Below are 24,541 nucleotides of genomic sequence, written 5' to 3'. Positions count from 1 at the left end.
AGTTCTGCTCTCCAACACTACTAATATAGCAGAGAATAAATTGCATCACAGTTTGTCAAACATCAAAAAGTTCAAACATTTTCCAAAGTGATCACCGCAGACACGAGCATGGTCTCATTTTATTCCACCAGATGATGAAAGTGTTTAAATACACCAGTTTTTTAGGTTTATTTTTCTACAAAAATAAATAAATTATTCTGCACACGTCACAATTGTGTAGGTCAATAACATATATCCACCTTTGTGGTTATAGCGTGTGGCTTGGAAATGTATCATGACAGAATGCAATACTTTGATATTTCAAATTCAGCTTAAAAACACAAGTTGTACGTAATGTAAACCCTTGTTTATCGCTGTTAATTGGTGTCAGGTATTGAATTAATTTCTGAAAATTAGACCAAGCTTTTAGTTTGTTATGACCAACAATAACAATAATTATTACGAGGACTTAATATGACGTTAGTTTATTTAAAGTTATATTTAGGCATAACAGCCACAAAATAACACAAACTAATGTCATCTATTGTCCTTTCTTCACGTTTAGTTCTGCTCTCCAACACTACTAATATAGCAGAGAATAAATTGCATCACAGTTTGTCAAACATCAAAAAGTTCAAACATTTTCCAAAGTGATCACCGCAGACACGAGCATGGTCTCATTGTATTCCACCAGATGATGAAAGTGTTTAAATACACCAGTTTTTTAGGTTTATTTTTCGTTAAAAAAAAATAAAAACAAGTAAAAGCCTATTCTGCACACGTCACAATTGTGTAGGTCAATAAAATATATCCACCTTTGTGGTTATAGCGTGTGGCTTGGAAATGTATCATGACAGAATGCAATACTTTGATATGTCAAATTCAGCTTAAAAACACAAGTTGTACGTAAATTAAATCCTTGTTTATCGCTGTTAATTGGTGTCAGGTATTGAATTAATTTCTGAAAATTAGACCAAGCTTTTAGTTTGTTATGACCAACAATAACGATAATTATTACGGGGACTTAATATGACGTTAGTTTATTTAAAGTTATATTTAGGCATAGCAGCCACAAAATAACACAAACTAATGTCATCTATTGTCCTTTCTTCACGTTTAGTTCTGCTCTCCAACACTACTAATATAGCAGAGAATAAATTGCATCACAGTTTGTCAAACATCAAAAAGTTCAAACATTTTCCAAAGTGATCACCGCAGACACGAGCATGGTCTCATTTTATTCCACCAGATGATGAAAGTGTTTAAATACACCAGTTTTTTAGGTTTATTTTTCTACAAAAATAAATAAATTATTCTGCACACGTCACAATTGTGTAGGTCAATAACATATATCCACCTTTGTGGTTATAGCGTGTGGCTTGGAAATGTATCATGACAGAATGCAGTACTTTGATATGTCAAATTCAGCTTACAACACAAATTGTACGTAATGTAAACCCTTGTTTATCGCTGTTAATTGGTGTAGGTATTGAATTAATTTCTGAAAATTAGACCAAGCTTTTAGTTTGTTATGACCAACAATAACAATAATTATTACGAGGACTTAATATGACGTTAGTTTATTTGCAGTTATATTTGGGCATGGCAGCCACAAAAGAACACACTCTTAATGGCATCTATTGTCCTTTCTTCACGTTTAGTTCTGCTCTCCAACACTACTAATATAGCAGAGAACAAATTGCATCCCAGTTTGTCAAACATCAAAAAGTTCAAACATTTTCCAAAGTGATCACTGCAGACACGAGCATGGTCTCATTTTATTCCACCAGATGATGAAAGTGTTTAAATACACCAGTTTTTTAGGTTTATTTTTCTACAAAAATAAATAAATAAGTAAAAGCCTATTCTGCACACGTCACAATTGTGTAGGTCAATAAAATATATCCACCTTTGTGGTTATAGCGTGTGGCTTGGAATTGTATCGTGACAGAATGCAGTATTGCAGTACTTTGATATGTCAAAATCAGCTTAAAACACAAGTTGTACGTAATGTAAACTCTTGTTTATCGCTGTTAATTGGTGTGAGGTATTGAATTAATTTCCCGAAAATTAGACCAAGCTTTTGGTTTGTTATGACCAACAATAACAATAATTATTACGAAGACTTAATATGACGTTAGTTTATTTAAAGTTATATTTAGGCATAGCAGCCACAAAATAACACACTCTAAATGCCATCTATTGTCCTTTCTTCATGTTTAGTTCTGCTCTCAAGCACTACTAATATAGCAGAGAATAAATTGCATCAGTTTGTCAAACATCAAAAAGTTCAAACATTTTCCAAAGTGATCACTGCAGACACGAGCATGGTCTCATTTTATTCCACCAGATGATGAAAGTGTTTAAATACACCAGTTTTTTAGGTTTATTTTTCTACAAAAATAAATAAATAAGTAAAAACCTATTCTGCACACGTCACAATTGTGTAGGTCAATAAAATATATCCACCTTTGTGGTTATAGCGTGTGGCTTGGAATTGTATCGTGACAGAATGCAGTATTGCAGTACTTTGATATGTCAAAATCAGCTTAAAACACAAGTTGTACGTAATGTAAATCCTTGTTTATCGCTGTTAATTGGTGTCAGGTATTGAATTAATTTCCCGAAAATTAGACCAAGCTTTTGGTTTGTTATGACCAACAATAACAATAATTATTACGAAGACTTAATATGACGTTAGTTTATTTAAAGTTATATTTAGGCATAGCAGCCACAAAATAACACTCTAATGTCATCTATTGTCCTTTCTTCATGTTTAGTTCTGCTCTCAAGCACTACTAATATAGCAGAGAATAAATTGCATCAGTTTGTCAAACATCAAAAAGTTCAAACATTTTCCAAAGTGATCACCGCAGACACGAGCATGGTCTCATTGTATCTGAAAGTGATTAAATACACCAGTTTTTTGGGGGGGGGTTTGCTTTAGTTTTTATTTCTAAAAATAAAAAATAAAAATAGTAAAAGCCTATTCTGCACACATCACATATGTGTAGGTCAATAAAATATATCCACCTTTGTGGTTATAGCATTGCAAAATGAGGAACGGCTCAGATATGCTTTTGACTTTTTCCAGTGATGTTGACTAATCCAGCTCACCTGCCACGGGAAAAGGGGGAGGGGCTTATACGTTTGCCCCAATCATCTCAATTAAAAATAGTCAAACATTAAAACATTGTGCTTCCTCCAAAGAAGGACTAGCGCCGTGCCAAGTTCCCGTGACTACCACAAAATGTCCACACCTTTAAAATGCGATGGAGAGTGTCTTTGTAGGAAAAAAAAAAAAAAAAGGGTTAAAATAGGGAAAGGGTCACCTTCATGATGGACCGGGAGCAGACGCCGCCATGAGGCGCTGGGACGCGGTCCTGGCGTGGTTCTCCGTCATATTGAGGATGTGAGAGTCCAGCGTGAGCATCAGCTCCTTGGACAGAGCGCTCTCGTGCTCCAGGAAGTGGCACACCACGTCGTCGGCGGAAAACGCCGGCAAAGGCTCCTGGCGGCCCACAAAAAGAGCAGACTCAGGTGCGGAATACGCATGATTACATCATGGATGGATTATTACTCCACTTGTTAATATCTTCAAATTATTCTGCTTGATACTTTACATTCTTTGGCCATACTACGAACTCAGGCATCGAGCCGATACCAATACCAGTGCTGATACTTGACCTGTTACATTTTTGATTACAAATACAATCAAACAAAAACATCGGATGTAACAAAGTCAATAAAATATCTTCATTATTTTCTTTGATGTGAAAAAATAAAAGGCAATGGTGCACAAAGTTTTTGTCCCCTTAAAGTGCGGCTGTGTCCGGTGTCTTAGTTTGCAAACAATAACAACAAATATCCATTTAATCACTGTGGTATCGACCATACACTGATACTGTACTAGGGTTGTACGGTATACCGGTACTAGTATAGTACCACGATACTAATAAATCATATTTGGTACTATACCGCCTCTGAAAAGTACCGGTCCCGCGCCCCCGTCGTCACGTCATTGCTGGTTTTACCAGCAGAGGAGCATGTTCGGCAGCGCACACACACAGAGTACTTACAAGCAGACACAGTGTGGAGACAGAAAAGGGAGAATGGACGCATTTTGGTGTAAAAAGTAAAGATAAAGGTGAAGTTATAACACTGAAACACCCTCAGGAAGAGGTGCTTTAAAACATGGCTAGCTAGCTAGCGGCTAACGTCCATCCACAGTGTTTTAGCTACTTCTAAATCACTAATCCTCGTCTCCATGGCGACAAATAAAGTGAGTCACTGGAGGACGAGGAATAGCTAAACATGCTTCACTACACACCGTAGCTCACCGGCATCACAATGTAAACAAACACCATGGGTGGATCTACACCTGACATCCACTGTGATGATACCAAGTACAATAGCGTATCTAGTCGATACTACTATGATTACGTCGATATTTTTTGGCACCACATCATCTTCTTTCGGGGTTTTTTTTATTCATATTATGGAAATACGTCCCTGGACACATGAGGACTTTGAATATGACCAATGTATGATCCTGTAACTACTTGGTATCGGATTGATACCAAAATTTGTGGTATCATCCAAAACTAATGTAAAGTATCAAGGAAGAGAAGAATAAGTGATTATTACATTTTAACAGAAGTGTAGATAGAACATGTTAAAACAGAAAATAAGCAGATGTTAACAGTAAATTAACAAGTAGATTAATAATCAATTTTTACAGTTTGTCCCTCATAATGTGTACAAAATAATAGGTGTATAAATGACACAATATGTTACTGCATACGTCAGCAGACTAATTAGGAGTCTTTGTTTGTTTACTTACTACTAAAAGACAAGTTGTCTAGTATGTTCACTATTTTATTTAAGGACTAAATTACAATAATAAACATAAGTTTCATGTACACTAACATTTTTTGTTACAATAATGCAATTTTTTTCTGGTCCCCTTTTTTAGAAAAGTACCGAAAAGTATCGAAATAATTTTGGTACCGGTACCAAAATATTGGTATCGATACAAAACACTATACTGTACATGTTGATATTTGTATCAAGCCACCCACCTCCGTTTACCCACCAAAAACTGCAGCAATGCGAGCATTCTAAAGTTAGCATGTTAAAGGTTAGCATGCTAACATGCTAAATGTTAGTTGCTACCTCTTGAAGTTAATTTTGCAGCCAACATTTAGCATGCCTCATGTACCAAGTTATATGAACCTGAGGTAAACTGCTGCGAAATTAGCTTAAAAAAAAAAGTTAGCATGTGTCCAGTACCAAGTTATATGACACTGAGGTGAACGGCTGCAAAGTTAGCTAAAAAAGTTAGCATCCTAACATTTAGCATGCCTCATGTACCAAGTTATATGACACTGAGGTAAACTGCTGCAAAATTAGCTAAAAAAAAAAAGTTAGCATGTGTCAAGTACCAAGTTATATGACACTGAGGTAAACTGCTGCAAAATTAGCTAAAAAAAAGTTAGCAATTCTCCAGTACCAAGTTATATTACATTAAAGTAATGGCTGCAAAATTAACTTAAAGAGGTAGCAACTATTTACTTCAATGTCATATAACTTGGTACTGGACACATGCTAACTTTTTTTTTAGCTAATTTTGCAGCAGTTTACCTCAGGTTCATATAACTTGGTTACACGAGGCATGCTAAATGTTAGTTGCTATTTCTTTAAGTTAATTTTGCAGCCATTTACTTCAATGTCATATAACTTGGTACTGGACACATGCTAACTTTTTTTTGAGCTAATTTTGCAGCAGTTTACCTCAGGTTCATATAACTTGGTACATGAGGCATGCTAAATGTTAGTTGCTACCTCTTTAAGTTAATTTTGCAGCCAACATTTAGCATGCCTCATGTACCAAGTTATATGAACCTGAGGTAAACTGCTGCAAAATTAGCTAAAAAAAAGTTAGCAATTCTCCAGTACCAAGTTATATTACATTAAAGTAATGGCTGCAAAATTAACTTAAAGAGGTAGCAACTATTTACTTCAATGTCATATAACTTGGTACTGGACACACGCTAACTTTTTTTTTAGCTAATTTTGCAGCAGTTTACCTCAGGTTCATATAACTTGGTTACATGAGGCATGCTAAATGTTAGTTGCTATCGTTTTGAGTTAATTTTGCAGCCATTTACTTCAATGTCATATAACTTGGTACTGGACACATGCTAACTTTTTTTTTAGCTAATTTTGCAGCAGTTTACCTCAGGTTCATATAAATTGGTACATGAGGCATGCTAAATGTTAGTTGCTACCTCTTTAAGTTAATTTTGCAGCCAACATTTAGCATGCCTCGAGTACCAAGTCATATGAACCTGAGGTAAACTGCTGCGAAATTAGCTTAAAAAAATGTTAGCATGTGTCAAGTACCAAGTTATATGACCCAGTGAAGGGCTGCAAAATTAAGACAAAAGTTTAGCATGTGACGAGTTATGTGACACAAAGGTCAACGGCTATAAAGTTAGCAAAAACAAGTTAGCCTTTTCAGAGCCCATTCTTAGCAGTTAGCATGTGTTCTTGTGACCTGCAGCCTCGTAGTTACTTGCTGCCATGAAGACAGGATTAGTTAGCTGCTATCGCGGACGCGGCTTTGCACTGTGGAGGGACGTTAGCCGCTAGCGGTCACATTTGCAGCTAGAAAGTGTCATCAACAAAAGCACTGATATCATTTCTATCGCCTCACACTGGCATGTATCTGAAGGCGTTGGCCACATGGGCACGGGCGCCACCGCCGCTCTTGTAAACTATTTAGCTTGTTAGCTTGGGAGTGTTATTGCAGCTGGAACTGCTCGTTTTGACCCAGGGTCATAATTGACGCTTTAAAGACTAAAATGGCAAAAGGCAAGCAAAATGTGGGAGGAGCCTCACCATCGGGGAGGGCGTCGATCCCTCTCTGGAGCTCAGCGCGTCCTCCGAGCTGGAGCTCCGCCCCTCGGGAACGTGCTCGATGGGACTCGCCGCCGCCTTCCCCCCGGCGGTTCTCCGGTCGCCATCCGGGCCGGAACAACGGCGGCTCCGCGAGCGCTCCGAAGTCTTCAGCTCCGTGAACAGCCTCTGGATCTCGCCCTCGTAGGAAGTCGCCGCCTCGCCGTTAGCGTCGCACCTTTCCCGAGCCGGCCGCGATTGGCCGGCAGCGGCGTGGGCGGTCCCGCCCTCGGCGAGCTGGAGTTGGCGGCGCGTCTCGGCGAGCTGGCGCCTGAGCTGCAGGTTCTCCTCCTCCAGGTGCCTCAGCGAGGACAGGTAGCTTTTCTCCAGGGACGCCAGCGACGCCGCCTCGGCCTGCGGGGGAGGACGTGAGCCAATCAGGACTCGGGATGACTAACTATTAGTAGTCAATAACAGTTCAAACTAGGAAACGGTTAACCTGACACATGAAACGTGACGAATTAGCCGCCAGATGTTGAATATCCTAAAATGTGGCAATTTCAGTCGTTTTCAGCAGACTGCATTGCGAAATTATTAAACCACCCCCTCTTCCTCTCACGCGAGATCCACCCAGGAATGGGGCCTTATGAATCTCTTCCCTACTGTCATTGTTGTGTTCATTAAATAGTGGTGTGTGCTGCTGATGTTGTGAAAAAAAATGTTTCCAAAAAAACCGATACATGTCAAATAGACAAATATCATTTCCGATAATCGGTCGATCTTTGATATCGGCCGATATAAATTGCTTGTATCATGAGACGGTTTCCAGCAGGAAGACGCTTTAACAAGACGCAACCCAACAATACTTGATTCTTAATGTGAAAATTTGCATTTAAATGAGTTTCATAAGTGTGAGAGGCACGTTAATGATATATTAAATATTATTAAGCGGCAGGATTATTTAGCTCTGCAGGCGCTTTAAAATGTTGCTACTCAGCTGTTTAATGCTCCTATGGCAACATTGTATATATGGAAGTCTTCAATAAAATTAAAAAAAAAGATTAAATATTATATTAAATATAATAAAACAGCTATAATATATTTAATAATAATAATATTAATATTAAAATAAATATACTACTACTAATAATACAACTATAATAATAATATTAAATATAATACTATAATAAAAATACTACTACCAATAATACAACTATAATATTAATAATAATAATAATAATCAATAATAATATGAATATTAGTATAAAATATAATAATAATATAATAAAAATACTATTACGAATAATACAACTATAATATTAACAATAATAATAATATTAATAATAATACCAATACAAACATTAACCGCGACCCGATCTCGGATAAGCGGAAGAAGATAGATGGATGGACAATAATAACTAAAAATAACATTAATAGTAATACTAATATTAAAAATAAAACAAATAAAAATACTACTAATAAAAAAAACTATAATATTAATAATAATACAAATACCAATATTAAATATAATATTATAATACAAATACTATTACTAATAATAAAACTATAATATTAATAGTAATACTAATATATTAACATTAACCGCGACCTGAACTCGGATAAGCAAAAGAAGATGGATGGACAATAATAACAACAAAAAAGTATAATACTACTAATATTAAATATAAAACTATAATAAAAATACTAATAATAATAAAACCATAATATTAATAATAATAATTAATAGTAATATAAATATCAATATAATATTATAATAAAAATACTGTTACGAATAAAAAACTATAATATTAGTAATAATAATATTAATAATAATACTAATACTAACATTAACTGCGACTCGATCTTGGATAAGCGGAAGAAAATAGATGGATCATAATAACTATAAAAAATTATAATATTAATATTAAATATAATACTTTAATAAAAATACTACTAATAATAAAACTATAATAATAATATTACAAATATCCATAATAAATCTAATAATACTATAATTAAAATACTACTACTAATAATACAACTATAATATTAATAGAAATACTAATATTAACCGCGACCTGATCTCGGATAAGCGGAAGAAGATGGATGGAAGGACAATAATAACTAAAAATAATAATAATAATATTAAATATTAAACTATAAAAAAAATACAAATAATAATAAAACCATAATATCAATAATAATACAAATACCATAATAATATTATAATAAAAATATTATTACAAATAATAAAACTATAATAATAATAATATTAATAATAATACTAATATTAACATTAACTGCGACCCGATCTCGCATAAGCGGAAAAAGATGGATGGACAATAATAACAAAACAAAAAAATTAACAATATTAATATTAATTATAATACTATTATAAAAATACTACTACTAATAAAACAATAATAATTCATAATAATACAAACATCAATATTAAGTCTAATATTACTATAATACAAATAATATTACTAATAATAAACTATAATATTAACAATAATAATATTAATAATAATACTAATATTAACATTGACTGCGACCTGATCTTGGATAAAGGGAAGAAGATGGATGGACAACAATAATAATAATAATAATAATAATAATAATAAAAGTGATTTTACTTTGAGGTGAGTGAGCTGCTCAGTCAGACTCTCCTTCTGGACCTCGGAGAGGGCCAGCTGCTTGTGGTACTCGACACGCTGCTGCTCCCACTTCACACAGCTGCCACTGTACTCCTGTGGGCAGAGGGACCAGCAGGTGGCAGCAGAGAGCAGGGCCAGGTGCGCCTCACCTACCTCCAGCTTCTCCTTCAGCAGCCGCACTTCCGCCTGGTCGGACTCCTCCGCGCCAAACTTCTTGTAATGTCTGCGCTGCAGCTTGTGGTAGCTGCTCTTCAACTTGTCGCACTGCGGGACCAAAACACACAACAATGTCGTGGTTTCACTTGGCAAGTCTTGCCACCAAACGTCCGTACGATAATCGCTTGCAGTTTGACCCGGGAACGGACGATTTATACTTGTGTTATGTGCCAAATGCAAAAGAAATAGCTAAATAGAATCAGCCTAGGGCAGGGGTAACCAACGCGGTGCCCCGTAAGGACCAGATGAGTAGCCCGCTGGCCTGTTCTAAAAATAGCTCAAATAGCAGCACTTACCAGTGAGCTGCCTCTATTTTTTAAATTGTATTTATTTACTAGCAAGCTGGTCTCGCTTTGCTCTACATTTTTAATTCTAAGAGAGACAAAACTCAAATAGAATTTGAAAATCCAAGAAAATATTTTAAAGACTTGGTCTTCACTTGTTTAAATAAATTAATTCATTTTTTTACTTTGCTTCTTATAACTTTCAGAAAGACAATTTTAGAGAAAAAATACAACCTTAAAAATTATTTTAGGATTTTTAAACACATATACCTTTTTACCTTTTAAATTACTTCCTCTTCTTTCCTGACAATTTAAATCAATGTTCAAGTAATTTTTTTTTAAATTATTGTAAAGAATAATGAATACATTTTAATTTAATTCTTCATTTTAGCTTCTGTTTTTTCGACGAAGAATATTTGTGAAATATTTCTTCAAACTTATTATGATTAAAATTCAAAAAAATTATTCTGGCAAATCTAGAAAATCTGTAAAATCAAATTTAAATCTTATTTCAAAGTATTTTGAATTTCCTTTAAAAAATTTGTTCTGGAAAATCTAGAAGAAATAATGATTTGTTAGAAATATAGCTTGGTCCAATTTGTTATATATTCTAACAAAGTGCAGATTGGATTTTAACCTATTTAAAACATGTCATCAAAATTCTAAAATTAATCTTAATCAGGAAAAATTACTAATGATGTTCCATAAATTATTTTTTAAATTTTTTCAAAAAGATTCGAATTAGCTAGTTTTTCTCTTCTTTTTTTCGGTTGAATTTTGAATTTTAAAGAGTCGAAATTGAAGATAAACTATGTTTCAAAATTTAATTGTCATTTTTTTTCGTGTTTTCTCCTCTTTTAAACCGTTCAATTAAGTGTAAATATCATTAATTATTAATAATAACATAGAGTTAAAGGTAAATTGAGCAAATTGGCTATTTCTAGCAATTTATTTAAGTGTGTATCAAACTGGTAGCCCTTCGCATTAATCACTACCAAAGAAGTAGCTCTTGGTTTCAAAAAGGTTGGTGACCCCTGGCCTAGGGTATCAGTACTAATAAAGTACTAACATTATGTTTTTATTCACTTATTCATGTAATATTTATAATTATATTACTTAATATTTTTTATTTTTTAGATGGCGTTCATTTTAGTTCATCTCCAGTGTGGACGCCTCAAAGGTAACGTTTCTCCTCAACTCCTCAGTGCCATCTCACTTTTTGTTTTTCCTTTATTATTTTCAATAGTGTTCTTGTATTTCTAGCCTTCTTGAGACATGAGGAAGGAAAAGTATCTTCCATATGAGGAGGTGTGAACAAGTGATGACATGAATCAATAACATTGCATCGAATAGACAATGTCTCATTTGTGGTGACATCTATCAAAATGAGGGTGCTCCCAAAAAGGAGGGATTTTTCACATTGACCAAAAGGGACAAGCGGTAGAAAATGGATGGATGGAAGGACTGCGTGACAGTTTTAAAAGTGCTCCCCCTCTGGTCAACATATGAAATAACAAGTGTGTGTAAACATTTGAAGTGCTCCCCCCTCTGGTCAACATATGAAATAACAAGTGTGTGTAAACATTTGAAGTGCTCCCCCCTCTGGTCAACATATGAAATAACAAGTGTGTGTAAACATTTTAAGTGCTCCCCCTCTGGTCAACATATGAAATAACAAGTGTGTGTAAACATTTGAAGTACTCCCCCTCTGGTCAACATATGAAATAACAAGTGTGTATAAACATTTGAAGTGCTCCCCCTCTGGCCAACATATGAAATAAGTGTGTGTAACATTTGAAGTGCTCCTCCGCTGGTCAACATATGAAATAACAAGTGTGTGTAAACATTTGAAGTGCTCCCCCCTCTGGTCAACATATGGAATAACAAGTGTGTGTAAACATTTGAAGTGCTCCCCCCTCTGGTCAACATATGAAATAACAAGTGTGTGTAAACATTTGAAGTGCTACCCTTCTGGTTAACATATGAAATAACAAGTGTGTGTAAGAAATTGACATGCGCCCTCTTTGGCCAAAGTTTAAAAATAAAAAATTAAATGTATATAGAGACATACTGTAATAACTTGAAGTATATAATGAAGATTAAAAACAAATTACAAACAAAAAAATTCACCAAAAAAATAAATGTACTAAAAGCAGTCTTTTTCTCACAATGTGTCGACGTTTTTCTTGTAAAATTGGGAACAATTTCTCATGTACTTTCGGATTCTGTAATACTGCAATATTTTCTCGTACAATTATTACTTTTTTATGTAAAACTATTACTTTTTAATGCAAAATGGTGACATTTCTCATATTAAATTCTGACTTTTCACAATGTTGCCAATTTTTTTGTTGTTCTTGTAAAATGGTGAATTTTTTTTGAGTTATTATAAAATTATGACTTTTGTCATCATTTTGCCAAGTCAAATTCCGATTGTTATTACGATGTTGCCAAAATTTGAAGTTTTCTTATAAAATTGTGATTTTTGTCGAGTAAAATGACGACTCTTTTCATAAAATTGCCAAAATTTTAAGCTTTTCTTGTAAAACTGTGACTGTTTTTGAGAGAAATTCCAACTTTTATCATAATATTGCACACATGTTCAGTTTTTCTTGTAACATTTTGACTTGCGTTGAGTAAAATTACGTCTTTTATTATAAAAATGCCAAAATTCTAACTTTTACTTGTGAAATTGTGACCTTTTTCTTGTGAAATTCCAACTCATTTTTCACAACAAGGTTTTTTATATTTGCATAGTATGTATATATTATTCATGTTGTAAATACACATCTTTATATATCTAGAAAGGGTGCTCCTAAAGAGGTAAGCATTTTTCTCAGGTCTCAAGAAGGTAAGAAATACAAGAATGTGTGTGTACGTGTGGGGGGGGGGGCTTTAAAACTAATGATTAAGGTGAAGCAATGCATTGCAGAGTCTGAGATAGCTCGCTGGCTAGTTTTAGCTACTTCCAAATGACTAATCTTCGTCTCCATGGCGACAAATAAAGTATGTTTCTTACAAGTATTATTATCACTGCAGGATGAGGAATAGCTAAACATGCTTCACTACACACCATAGGAGGATACAATAGCTCACTGGCGTCACCGCTAACAAAAGGTAGCGCTCCTGAATGTAAACAAATGGGTGGCTCTATACAAACATCCACTCTTACGATACCAAGTGAAAGAGCTGTCTATCGTTGATAATACAATGTTTACATCGATATTTTTTACTAGCACAAAATCTTTTGTCTTTCTATTTATTGTTTATAAAGTCAGTAAATATGTCCCTGGACACATGAGGACTTTGAATATGACCAATGTATGATCCTGTAACTACTTGGTATCGGATCGATACCTAAATGTGTGGTATCATCCGAAACTAATGTAAAGTATCAAAGAAGAGAAGAATAAGTGATTATTACATTTGAACAGAAGTGTAGATAGAACATGTTAAAACAGAAAATAAGCAGATATTAACAGTAAATGAACAAGTAGATTAATAATACATTTTTACAGTTTGTCCCTCATAATGTTGACAAAATAATAGCATGATAAATGACACTATTTGTTTGTTTACTTACGACTAAAAGACAAGTTGTCTAGTATGTTTACTATCGTATTCAATGACAAAATCATTCTTTGATTGCAAAAAGAAATGTATGTTTAGTATTTTATAAGATTTTCTCAATATTGACATTTTTTGTGGTCCCCTTTATGAATTTGGTCGACTAACTCAGCCTGAAGTGATAAAGACGTAAATATGTTGTCCCTCAAACTTTATTGAGCCAAAGCACATATATGAAATGAGACTTAATGACTTCCTCTGCTGCACGAAAGGTGGTAATGATGTAGCTACTGCCATCTAGTGGAGGGACATTTGACACGCATAGACCAGCCCACTTCAAAATAAAAGCATGCTGGGGGCCATTTTGGTATTTTTCTTTTTCAAAACCAATCCAATATTTATGGTAACCATTGGAGCTCCCCTTAATTTTTGGTGATTGTTAAACGGTCCCTGGGACCCAAAAGGGTCCCAGTCATTAAAAGTGTTGAAAACAAGTCTTAAATTCTAATCTTTTTACTATCAACGTTAAAATATCTACAGATCAACTTCAGATCTATAAAGTTTTATTTTTGGCAAAGAAAACCCCGTTTTTATGGCAAAAACACTAAATATGCAATATTTCATCCCGAAAATCGTTGAATGTAGAATGTATGATGTGAAGTAATTGGAGTACTAAATACTGTAGAGAAATGTATAATAACACATTTTTCATTCCTTATTATTTTGTGAACAAAGACAGTTTTAACAAAATCAGACTAAAAGGTCTCGGGGAAACCGAAAGGCGTTAAAAATAATACATTAATATTTATTTTTTACTTTTGGCGCAGAAATCTTTGGATTAACTTTTATGAAGGTTCATTTGTATTTTTATTATGGAAGCATTTTTTTTCACTGAATTTTTTGCGTTTGAATTTTATGAACTGATTTTTTTTTTACATCACATTATGCTGACAATTTCATAGAAAAAAAATGTGTTAGCAAAATGCGTGCGTTTAAAAATTTATTTTATGTAAAGAAAATTTAGTGTAAAAAAAATTAAGTGTATAAAAAACTGTCAAAAAAAATAAATGTATAAAAAATTCAGTGTATAAAAAAATCAGTGTATAAAAATTTTATGTAAAAAAATTCTGTGTAAGAAAAAAATCAGTGTATAAAGATTTAGTGTATAAAAAGTTTTATGTAAAGAATATTCAGTGTAAAAAAAATTAAGTTTAGCCTAGCGTGTTTACCTTGTGTATAAGAAAATTTATGTAAAGAAAATTCAGTGTAAAAAAAAAAATTAAGTGTATAAAAATTCTGTCAAAAAAAATAAATGTATAAAAATTCAGTGTATAAAAAATCAGTGTAAAAAAATTCAGTGTATAAAAATTGTATGTAAAAAAATTCCGTGTTAGAAAAAAATCAGTGTGTAAAGATTTAGTGTATAAAAATTCAGTGTAAAAAAAATATGAATGTATAAAAAATTTCACTTCTGATACGATACCGGAGCCTTGAGTAAAGGTCAACACCGATATCAGCAGGTATCACACACACTTTTATCATTTTGTAGTGTGGAATGTTATACAAAGGTCTGATGGAGTGAAACCAGTCAAAAAGAACAATGAAAAACACTAACTTACTTATTATCAACCGTCTGGAATGGACTTTATTTAAATTGAAGTGGAGTGGTAATTGTTAGCACAATAACCCATGACGTAAATGCAGTAAACTAAATGTTGCGGACACCTTTGTTACTGGATACTTTTAATACTGCCTTGGAGACTTTGTTTTTGTTAGTACTATGCAACTATAATTATTTGATACTTGTTTGTATTGACACATTTTACACTGCAATATTGTTCACTTATTATGACGTATGTGTGCTTGGCTGTTGTGTAGCTGCTATAGCCTAGCATGTTTACCTTGTGTATGAAAAAATGTATGTAAAGAAAATTCAGTGTAAAAAAAAAAAAAATTAAGTGTATAAAAATTCTGTCAAAAAAAATAAATGTATAAAAAATTCAGTGTATAAAAATTGTATGTAAAAAAATTCTGGGTTAGAAAAAAATCAGTGTATAAAGATTTAGTGTATAAAAATTCAGTGTAAAAAAAAAATCAGTGTAAAAAAATTCAGTGTATAAAAATTGTATGTAAAAAATTTCTGGGTTGGAAAAAAATCAGTGTATAAAGATCTAGTGTATAAAAATTCAGTGTAAAAAAAATATAAATGTATAAAAAATGTCACTTCCATTACAATATCGGAGCCTTGAGTAAAGGTCGACACCGATATCAGCAGGCATCACACACACTTGTATAATTTTGTAGTGTGGAATGTTAGAAAAGGTCTGATGGAGTGAAACCAGTCAAAAAGAACAATGAAAAACATTAACTTGCTTATTATCAACCGTCTGGAATGGACTTTCTTTAAATTGAAGTGGAGTGCTAATTGTTAACACAATAACCCATGACGTAAATGCAGTAAACTAAATGTTGCGGACACCTTTGTTACTGGATACTTTTAATACTGCCTTGGAGACTTTGTTTGTGTTAGTACTATGCAACTATAACTATTTGATACTTGTTTGTATTGACACATTTTACACTGCAATATTGTTCACTTATTATGACGTATGTGTGCTTGGCTGTTGTGTAGCTGCTATTGCCTAGCATGTTTACCTTGTGTATAAAAAAAAATTATGTAGAGAAAATTCAGTGAAAAAAAAAAAAATTAAGTGTATAAAAATTCTGTCCAAAAAAATAAATGTATAAAAAATTCAGTGTATAAAAAAATCAGTGTAAAAAAATTCAGTGTATAAAAAAATCAGTGTAAAAAAATTCAGTGTATAAAAATTTTATGTAAAAAAATTCAGTGTTAGAAAAAAATCAGTGTATAAAGATTTAGTGTATAAAAATTCAGTGTAAAAAAAATATAAATGTATAAAAAATGTCACTTCCATTACAATATCGGAGCCTTGAGTAAAGGTCGACACCGATATCAGCAGGTATCACACACACTTTTATCATTTTGTAGTGTGGAATGTTAGAAAAGGTTTGATGGGAGTGAAACCAGTCAAAAAGAACAATGAAAAACACTAACTTACTTATCATCAACCGTCTGGAATGGACTTTCTTTAAATTGAAGTGGAGTGGTAATTCTTAGCACAATAACCCATGACGTAAATGCAGTAAACTAAATGTTGCGGACACCTTTGTTACTGGATACTTTTAATACTGCCTTGGAGACTTTGTTTGTGTTAGTACTATGCAACTATAATAATTTGATACTTGTTTGTATTGACACATTTTACACTGCAATATTGTTCACTTATTATGACGTATGTGTGCTTGGCTGTTGTGTAGCTGCTATAGCCTAGCGTGTTTACCTTTTGTAGATGACTTGACTAGAATAGAAGAAACTGCGTGCTTATTGGAGGACATTTAGATGTTTAACTTTGCACAAGTCAACACGCTGCAGGACCTTTTGTGTCGCACTTGATATCGCACACACAGTATCGTCCCATACTGGCTGAAAATGAAGAGATATTGACGAGCTTCCTCTCACCTCCTCGCTGACAGTTTGTAGTTGCTTCTCGTACTTGGTCGCCAGTGCCTGTCGGCCATTCGGGGCGTCTTCCAGTTGCTTGCGCAGCACGTTGATCTACGACAGCAACATTGTGTCATTTCACACTCCTAAACACATTATAATGGGACTGTCTGTCAACGTAGCTTGTCGTGACAACTCCGTACAGTAAATGGCATCGGAACTCTAATTAACACACTTGGACTGCCAGAGAATAACAAGACGTAGCAGAAGGGATCAGCCGATCCATCCAGAATTCAAAGCTTGGCGATGAAATTATATCATTATCATATATCGCGATATACGCGTAATCGATATCAACAAAAAATGTGTTCACTCATTTTTGTCTTTTTCATCGAAAGAAACCAGAAGTTGCAAAGCAAGCATGAACAACGAGCCTTTGACTTGTTATTGGACAATTGTAACGTAATTGTTTTCGTCCAATAAATTGATAAAAACACATAAATTAATAAATGGTAAATGGGTTATACTTGTAAAGCGCTTTTCTACCTTCAAGGTACTGTTGGAAGCAGATCAGAATCATATCCATATTTAAGTGTTACTTCTTTCTAAACTCCTATAGTCATATAAAGAATAGCTAGTATTCTTCCTTCTTTTGAGTCTCATAGTAAGGTGTCGGCCTTCTAGATTGGAATGTGTCAGAGTAGAGATAACTCGGAGTAGTCTAAACAACGGGAGTGGGGGCGAGGGACAGAGGGAAGATCACGGGACTTCCAGGGGTTTGAGGGGAGACCGAGCTAGACCGGGCGAGGGAACGCTGGTGTACTATATTGGTCTCACGTTTGTCCTCTAAGCTTGGAGTATAAACCACAAAATACCAACTTCTGCCTGGTGATTGAATATAAACATCATCTTATTGCCATAAAAAGAATCTGGGAGAGACTAGCAATTTGAATTCCCCATTGGAGGAATGCTGGTCAACGCAACAGTACTCAAAGCGCTTTGACAGTTTTGGGGTTCGGTTTTTTTATTAGATCGCAATTTCCACCAGTCCTGATGCGTGTGAAAAGTTTGGTGAGTTTTGAAGTGTTTTAAAGGGGTCAAATTATAGCTCAAAGAGGCAAAAATTAGTGTTTTTAGTCATTTTTTGTCTTGAAGGGGGATTTGCCAACTTCCTGTTGGTTTTTGCTCGAGGATGTTAAATTATGAAATGTAGGTCTAATTGAGACCTACATAGAGGTTTTTGTTTCATGTCTCTACGACCTTCCTAGCGCAATTTTTGAATAAAACACAGACAAAACTGCTCCTCAGAGGAAAACACAGACAAAACTGCTTGTAACTTCCGGTAGGAACGTCTTAGAGACATGAAACAAAAACCTCTATGTAGGTCTCACTTAGACCTACAATTCATAGCACGACATCTTTCAGCAAAAATCAACAGGAAGTTTGCAATCTCCCCTTCAAAACTACATTTTTGTAAAAAAAACGGTCACCAAACATCAAACATTATCTCCTCTGAGCACGTTTGTCGTTTCGGCTTCAAACTACTACAGGAGAGAGATTGAACCCTTCTGATTAAAAGTTGACGAAAGCGTTTTTGAAAAGTGCTACGGTTTTGATTTTACGAGCCTTCAAAGACCCGCTGCGCTGATGCTGCTCCGCTGCCGCAGCACCCAGGAAAAAACCACAGACAACACTTCCTCTAACTCCCAGTACGAATATCGTAGAGACATGAAAAAAAACCTCTATGTAGGTCTCACTTAGACCTACATTTCATAAATTGACATCCTTCAGCAACTAGCACCTGCCAAATATGCGGACCCGACTAACCCTAACCCTAACCCTACATGACTTTTTTTCTTCCTTACATTAGTTATACTAAATAGAGTGAAACTAGTTTGAACATCAATTATACAAAAATTCAGTGTAAAAAAAATTGTGTATAAAAATTCAGTGTATAAAAATGTAAAGTAAAAAAATTAAGTGTATAAAAATTTGATGTAAAAAATTTCAGTGTAAAGAAAAAATCAGTGTATAAAGATTTAGTTTATAAAAATTCAGTGTAAAAAAAATAAATGTATAAAAAATTCAGTGTATAAAAAATCAGTGTAAAAAAAATGTGTATAAAAATTCAGTGTAAAAAAAATTCAGTGTATGAAAATTCGGTGCATAAAAATTTTATGTAAAAAAATTCGGTGTAAAAAAAAATTAAGTGTATAAAAATTTAGTGAAAAATAAATAAATGTATAAAAAATTCACTGTATAAAAAAAAATCAGTGTAAAAAAATTCAGTGTATAAAAACTAAAGTGCAAAAAACTTCAATGCAAACTTCAGTGACTCCGGATTTTTTCAACGCAAAAAATGTGCCTTGGCTCAAAAAATGTTGAAAAACACTGCGCTAGCGTACCGCGGCACAGTGGTTGAAAAACACTGCTCCAGACAGCACAGACACTCTACAACGACACATTGTTTGCGGATTATATAATTATTGGTTTGCAAAAAATATTTTTCCAACCAATTAGGTGAAATTGCATAATTTCCCACGGCACACCAAACAATATCTCACGGTACACTAGTGTGCCGCGGCACAGTGGTTGAAAAACACAATTGATTAAGTTGAAAAACTTATTGGGGTGTTACCATTTAGTGGTCAATTGTACGGAATATGTATTGTACTGTGCAATCTACTAATAAAAGTTTCAATCAATCAATCAAAAACTGCTTTAAGGCAACACTTGCCTTGACCTTAAAAAGTTCAAATTCGAGGCCTGTGACCTTAGTGTAGAAGGGGCCTGAAAAAAATAAAATTCAGTGCATAAAGATTTAGTGTATAAAATTCATTGTAAAAAAAAAAAAAAAAAAAGTATAAAAAATTCAGTGTAAAAAAAAAAAATGTATGAAAAATTCAGTGTATAAAAAATGTGTACAAAAATTCAGTGTTAAAAAAAATGATGTGTATAAAAATTCAGTGCATAAAAATGTAATGTAAAAAAATTAAGTGTAAAAAAAAATTGAGTGTATAAAAATCAGTGTATAAAGTAGGGCTGCAACTAACAACTAATTTGATAATGGATTAATATGTTGATTATTACTTCGATTAATCGATTAATAATCGGATAAAAGAGAGGAACTACATTTCTATCCTTTCCAGTATTTTATTGAAAAAAAACCAGCATAATGGCACCATACTTATTTTGATTATTGTTTCTCAGCTGTTTGTAAATGTTGCAGTTTATAAATAAAGGTTTATAAAATAATAAAAAATAAAACAATTTTTAAATAAAAAATAAATACAAAATTGCCTCTGCGCATGCACATCGCACAGATCCAACGAATCGATGACAAAATTAATCGGCAACTATTTTTATAATCGGGTTTAATCGATTAGTTGTTGCAGCCTAGTATAAAGATTTAGTGTATAAAAATTCAGTGTAAAAAAAATTAATGTATAAAAAATTCAGTGTATAAAAAATCAGTGTAAAAAAATTATGTGTATAAAAATTAAGTGTAAAAAAAATTCAGTGTATGAAAATTCGGTGCATAAAAATTTTATGTAAAAAAATTAAGTGTAAAAAAAAATTAAGTGTATAAAAATTTAGTGTAAAAAAAATAAATGTATAAAAAATTCAGTGTATAAAAAAAATCAGTGTAAAAAAATTCAGTGTATAAAAACTAAAGTGCAAAAAAATTCAATGCAAACTTCAGTGCCTCTGGATTTTTTCAACACAAAAAATATGTAGTGTACTGTGCAATCTACTAATAAAAGTTTCAATCAATCAATCAAAAACTGCTTTAAGGCAACACTTGCCTTGACCTTAAAAAGTTCAAATTCGAGGCCTGTAACCTTAGTGTAGAAGGGGCCTAAAAAAAATAAAATTCAGTGCATAAAGATTTAGTGTATAAAAATTCAGTGTAAAAAAAAAAAAAATAAATGTATAAAAAATTCAGTGTAAAAAAAAAAAATTATAAAAAATTCAGTGTATAAAAAATCAGTGTAAAAAAATGTGTACAAAAATTCAGTGTTAAAAAAAATGATGTGTATACAAATTCAGTGCATAAAAATGTAATGTAAAAAAATTCAGTGTAAAAAAAAATTAAGTGTATAAAAATCAGTGTATAAAGTAGGGCTGCAACTAACAACTAATTTGATAATCCATTAATATGTTGATAATTACTTCGATTATTCGATTAATAATCGGATAAAAGAGACAAACTACATTTCTATCCTTTCCAGTATTTTATTGAAAAAAAAACAGCATACTGGCACCATACTTATTTTGATTATTGTTTCTCAGCTGTTTGTAAATGTTGCAGTTTATAAATAAAGGTTTATAAAAAAATAAAAAATAAAACAATTTTTAAATAAAAAATAAATACAAAATTGCCTCTGCGCATGCGCATCGCATAGATCCAACGAATCGATGACAAAATTAATCGGCAACTATTTTTATAATCGATTTAATCGATTAGTTGTTGCAGCCTAGTATAAAGATTTAGTGTATAAAAATTCAGTGTAAAAAAAATAATAAATGTATAAAAAATTCAGTGTATAAAAAATCAGTGTAAAAAAATGTGTACAAAAACTCAGTGTAAAAAAAAATTCAGTGTATAAAAATTCAGTGTAAAAAATAAATAAATAAATGTATAAAAAATCAGTGTAAAAAAATGTGTACAAAAATTCAGTGTTAAAAAAAATTGTGTATAAAAATTCAGTGCATAAAAATGTAATGTAAAAAAATTCAGTGTAAAAAAAAATTAAGTGTATAAAAATCAGTGTCTAAAGTAGGGCTGCAACTAACAACTAATTTGATAATCGATTAATATGTTGATAATTACTTCGATTATTCGATTAATAATCGGATAAAAGAGACAAACTACATTTCTATCCTTTCCAGTATTTTATTGGAAAAAAAACAGCATACTGGCACCATACTTATTTTGATTATTGTTTCTCAGCTGTTTGTAAATGTTGCAGTTTATAAATAAAGGTTCATAAAAAAATAAAAAATAAAACAATTTTTAAAAATAAAAAATAAATACAAAATTGCCTCTGCGCATGCGCATCGCATAGATCCAACTAATCGATGACAAAATTAATCAGCAACTATTTTTATAATCGATTTAATCGATTAGTTGTTGCAGCCTAGTATAAAGATTTAGTGTATAAAAATTCAGTGTAAAAAAAATAATAAATGTATAAAAAAATTCAGTGTATAAAAAATCAGTGTAAAAAAATGTGTACAAAAATTCAGTGTAAAAAAAAATTATGTGTATAAAAATTCAGTCCATAAAAATGTAATGTAAAAAAATTAAGTGTAAAAAAAATTAAGTGTATAAAAATGTAATGTAAAAAAATTCAGTGTAAGAAAAAAATCAGTGTATAAAGTAGGGCTGCAACTAACAACTAATTTGATAATCGACCAATCTGTCGATTATTACTTCGATTAATCGATTAATAATCGGATAAAAGAGACAAACTACATTTCTATCCTTTCCAATATTTTATTGAAAAAAAACAGCATACTGGCACCATACTTATTTTGATTATTGTTTCTCAGCTGTTTGTAAATGTTGCAGTTTATAAATAAAGGTTTATATAGAAATTTAAAAATGTAAAATAAAAAATAAATAAAAAATTGCCTCTGCGCATGCGCATCGCACAGATCCAACGAATCGATGACAAAATTAATCGGCAACTATTTTTATAATCGATTTAATCGATTAGTTGTTGCACCCTTGTATAAAGATTTAGTGTATAAAAATTCAGTGTAAAAAAAATAAATGTATAAAAATTCAGTGCATAAAAAATCAGTGTAAAAAAATGTTGTGTATAAAAATTAAGTGTAAAAAAAAATTCAGTGTATGGAAATTCGGTGCATAAAAATTTAATGTAAAAAAATGTAGTGTAAAAAAAATTGAGTGTATAAAAATGTAGTGTAAAAAAAATAAATGTATAAAAAATTCAGTGTATAAAAAAAATTGGTGTAAAAAATTCAGTGTGTAAAAACTAAAGTGCAAAAAACTTCAATGCCTCCGGATTTTTTCAACGCAAAAAATATGTAGTCTACTGTGCAATCTACTAATAAAAGTTTCAATCAATCAATCAAAAACTGCTTTAAGGCAACACTTGCCTTGACCTTAAAAAGCTCAAATTCCAGGCCTGTGACCTTAGTGTAGAAGGGGCCTAAACATTTTTTTATTTTTTTTTAAAGTGCCGTCCCACCTCCAGGTCCTTGCGCTGCAGGAGCACCCGGGACGCAGCCATCTCCTCCCGGCCACTGTGCAGCTGCAGCCGCATGTCCTCCATCCGCGCCTCCCACTCGCTCTTCTGGTGCGAGATCATGATGTCGATCTGCCGCATGAGCTCCTGGAGCTCCGGCTCGCAGTCGGACAACACGGAACTGTTTTGTGCGAGGAGACTGAAACTACCAAAAACAGCCATCGATTAGTCGAGTGAATAATCGGCGGGGTGTTGTCTTGTCTTGTACCTCAGGTCCAAATTGCGCGCCTCCATCTTTTGACTGCCGGAAGTCGTCTTTCTCGGGGAAGAAAGGCGGTCAGTTAGCCGGAAGCTAACCTCCGTGGCGCCATGGAAGCTTCAAAGCAGGACAGAATGACGGAGAGAGGCTCATTTAAATAAATGTGCGATAACTCGTCAAATGTTCGCCGGGGTACGCAAAGCGGACATGTTGGAGGAACTTGGTAAAGAAGGCGCTCGCTGTTTGCCAAGTGTAAGCCATTGGCTCCGCCCCCCCTGTGTTGCCAGGTGGCTTAGGACAAACAATCGTACCAAAAGTATTTAAAGCTACATAAAGTCACATTGTGCTACGATTAAACATGACCACATTAGTTACATCCATCCATTTTCTTCCGCTTGTTCCATTCAGGGTGGCGGGGGGTGCTGGTTCTACTTTTAAATGAAGTAACATCACATTTAAGGAGGGGGGAAACTGGAAGAACAGCGCCCCCGCCTGGTTGTAAAGAGTACAGGCGTCAAATGGCCCAACATCCGGGTGCCGTGCATGACGTAGCTTGCTGGTTTTAAGTATTGCAATGTTATTATCAACTATTATTATAAATTATTATACTATTGATCTACAGATTTAAGTGTTGAAAGTGAAAATAACAAATAATATTAACTTTTTATTTTATTTTTTAAGTGGGACCCTTTTGGATCACCAAGAACATTAGTGGGATTTTTTTTTTGTCCAAAAAATAATAATGAATCGAAATCAGTGTTATTATGAATTATTGACCCTTTTCAGGCTCCAATTACTTCACATCAAATTATTACACTTTGGAGGTAAATATTGCAAATTTTGTGTTTTTGCCATGAAAAAAATATTACCTTTTCAATGACTAAAAAGGCCTTAAAAAATAATACCAAAATATAATAAAAACTTATAATCGACAGATC

General features: G+C 33.1%; 1 protein-coding gene across 2 annotated transcripts; it reads right to left on the bottom strand.

Moving 5' to 3' along the window:
- Nucleotides 1-2,591: 2,591 nt before the first annotated feature.
- On the bottom strand, nucleotides 2,592-23,854 carry LOC133644086 (centrosomal protein of 63 kDa-like). Of its 2 annotated transcripts, XM_062038409.1 has the most exons (7): nucleotides 23,613-23,854; nucleotides 23,348-23,549; nucleotides 17,145-17,240; nucleotides 9,690-9,800; nucleotides 9,516-9,629; nucleotides 6,883-7,293; nucleotides 2,593-3,490 (listed from the first exon to the last, which is right to left on the bottom strand). In XM_062038409.1, the coding sequence occupies exons 1-7, from the start codon at nucleotides 23,636-23,638 to the stop codon at nucleotides 3,314-3,316; spliced, it is 1,137 nt and encodes a 378-aa protein (XP_061894393.1). In that variant the 5' UTR covers nucleotides 23,639-23,854; the 3' UTR covers nucleotides 2,593-3,313. The 2 variants fall into 2 exon arrangements, with proteins under 2 accessions (XP_061894394.1, XP_061894393.1); XM_062038410.1 differs by lacking the exon at nucleotides 17,145-17,240 and having other exon boundaries at nucleotides 2,592-3,490.
- Nucleotides 23,855-24,541: the final 687 nt, after the last annotated feature.

This window comes from Entelurus aequoreus, linkage group LG27 (assembly GCF_033978785.1).
Source record: "Entelurus aequoreus isolate RoL-2023_Sb linkage group LG27, RoL_Eaeq_v1.1, whole genome shotgun sequence".
In the NCBI taxonomy this organism is placed as follows: Eukaryota; Metazoa; Chordata; class Actinopteri; order Syngnathiformes; family Syngnathidae; genus Entelurus; species Entelurus aequoreus.
Note: the sequence above shows the minus strand (reverse complement) of the source record. Positions and strands in the feature narration are given on the sequence as shown.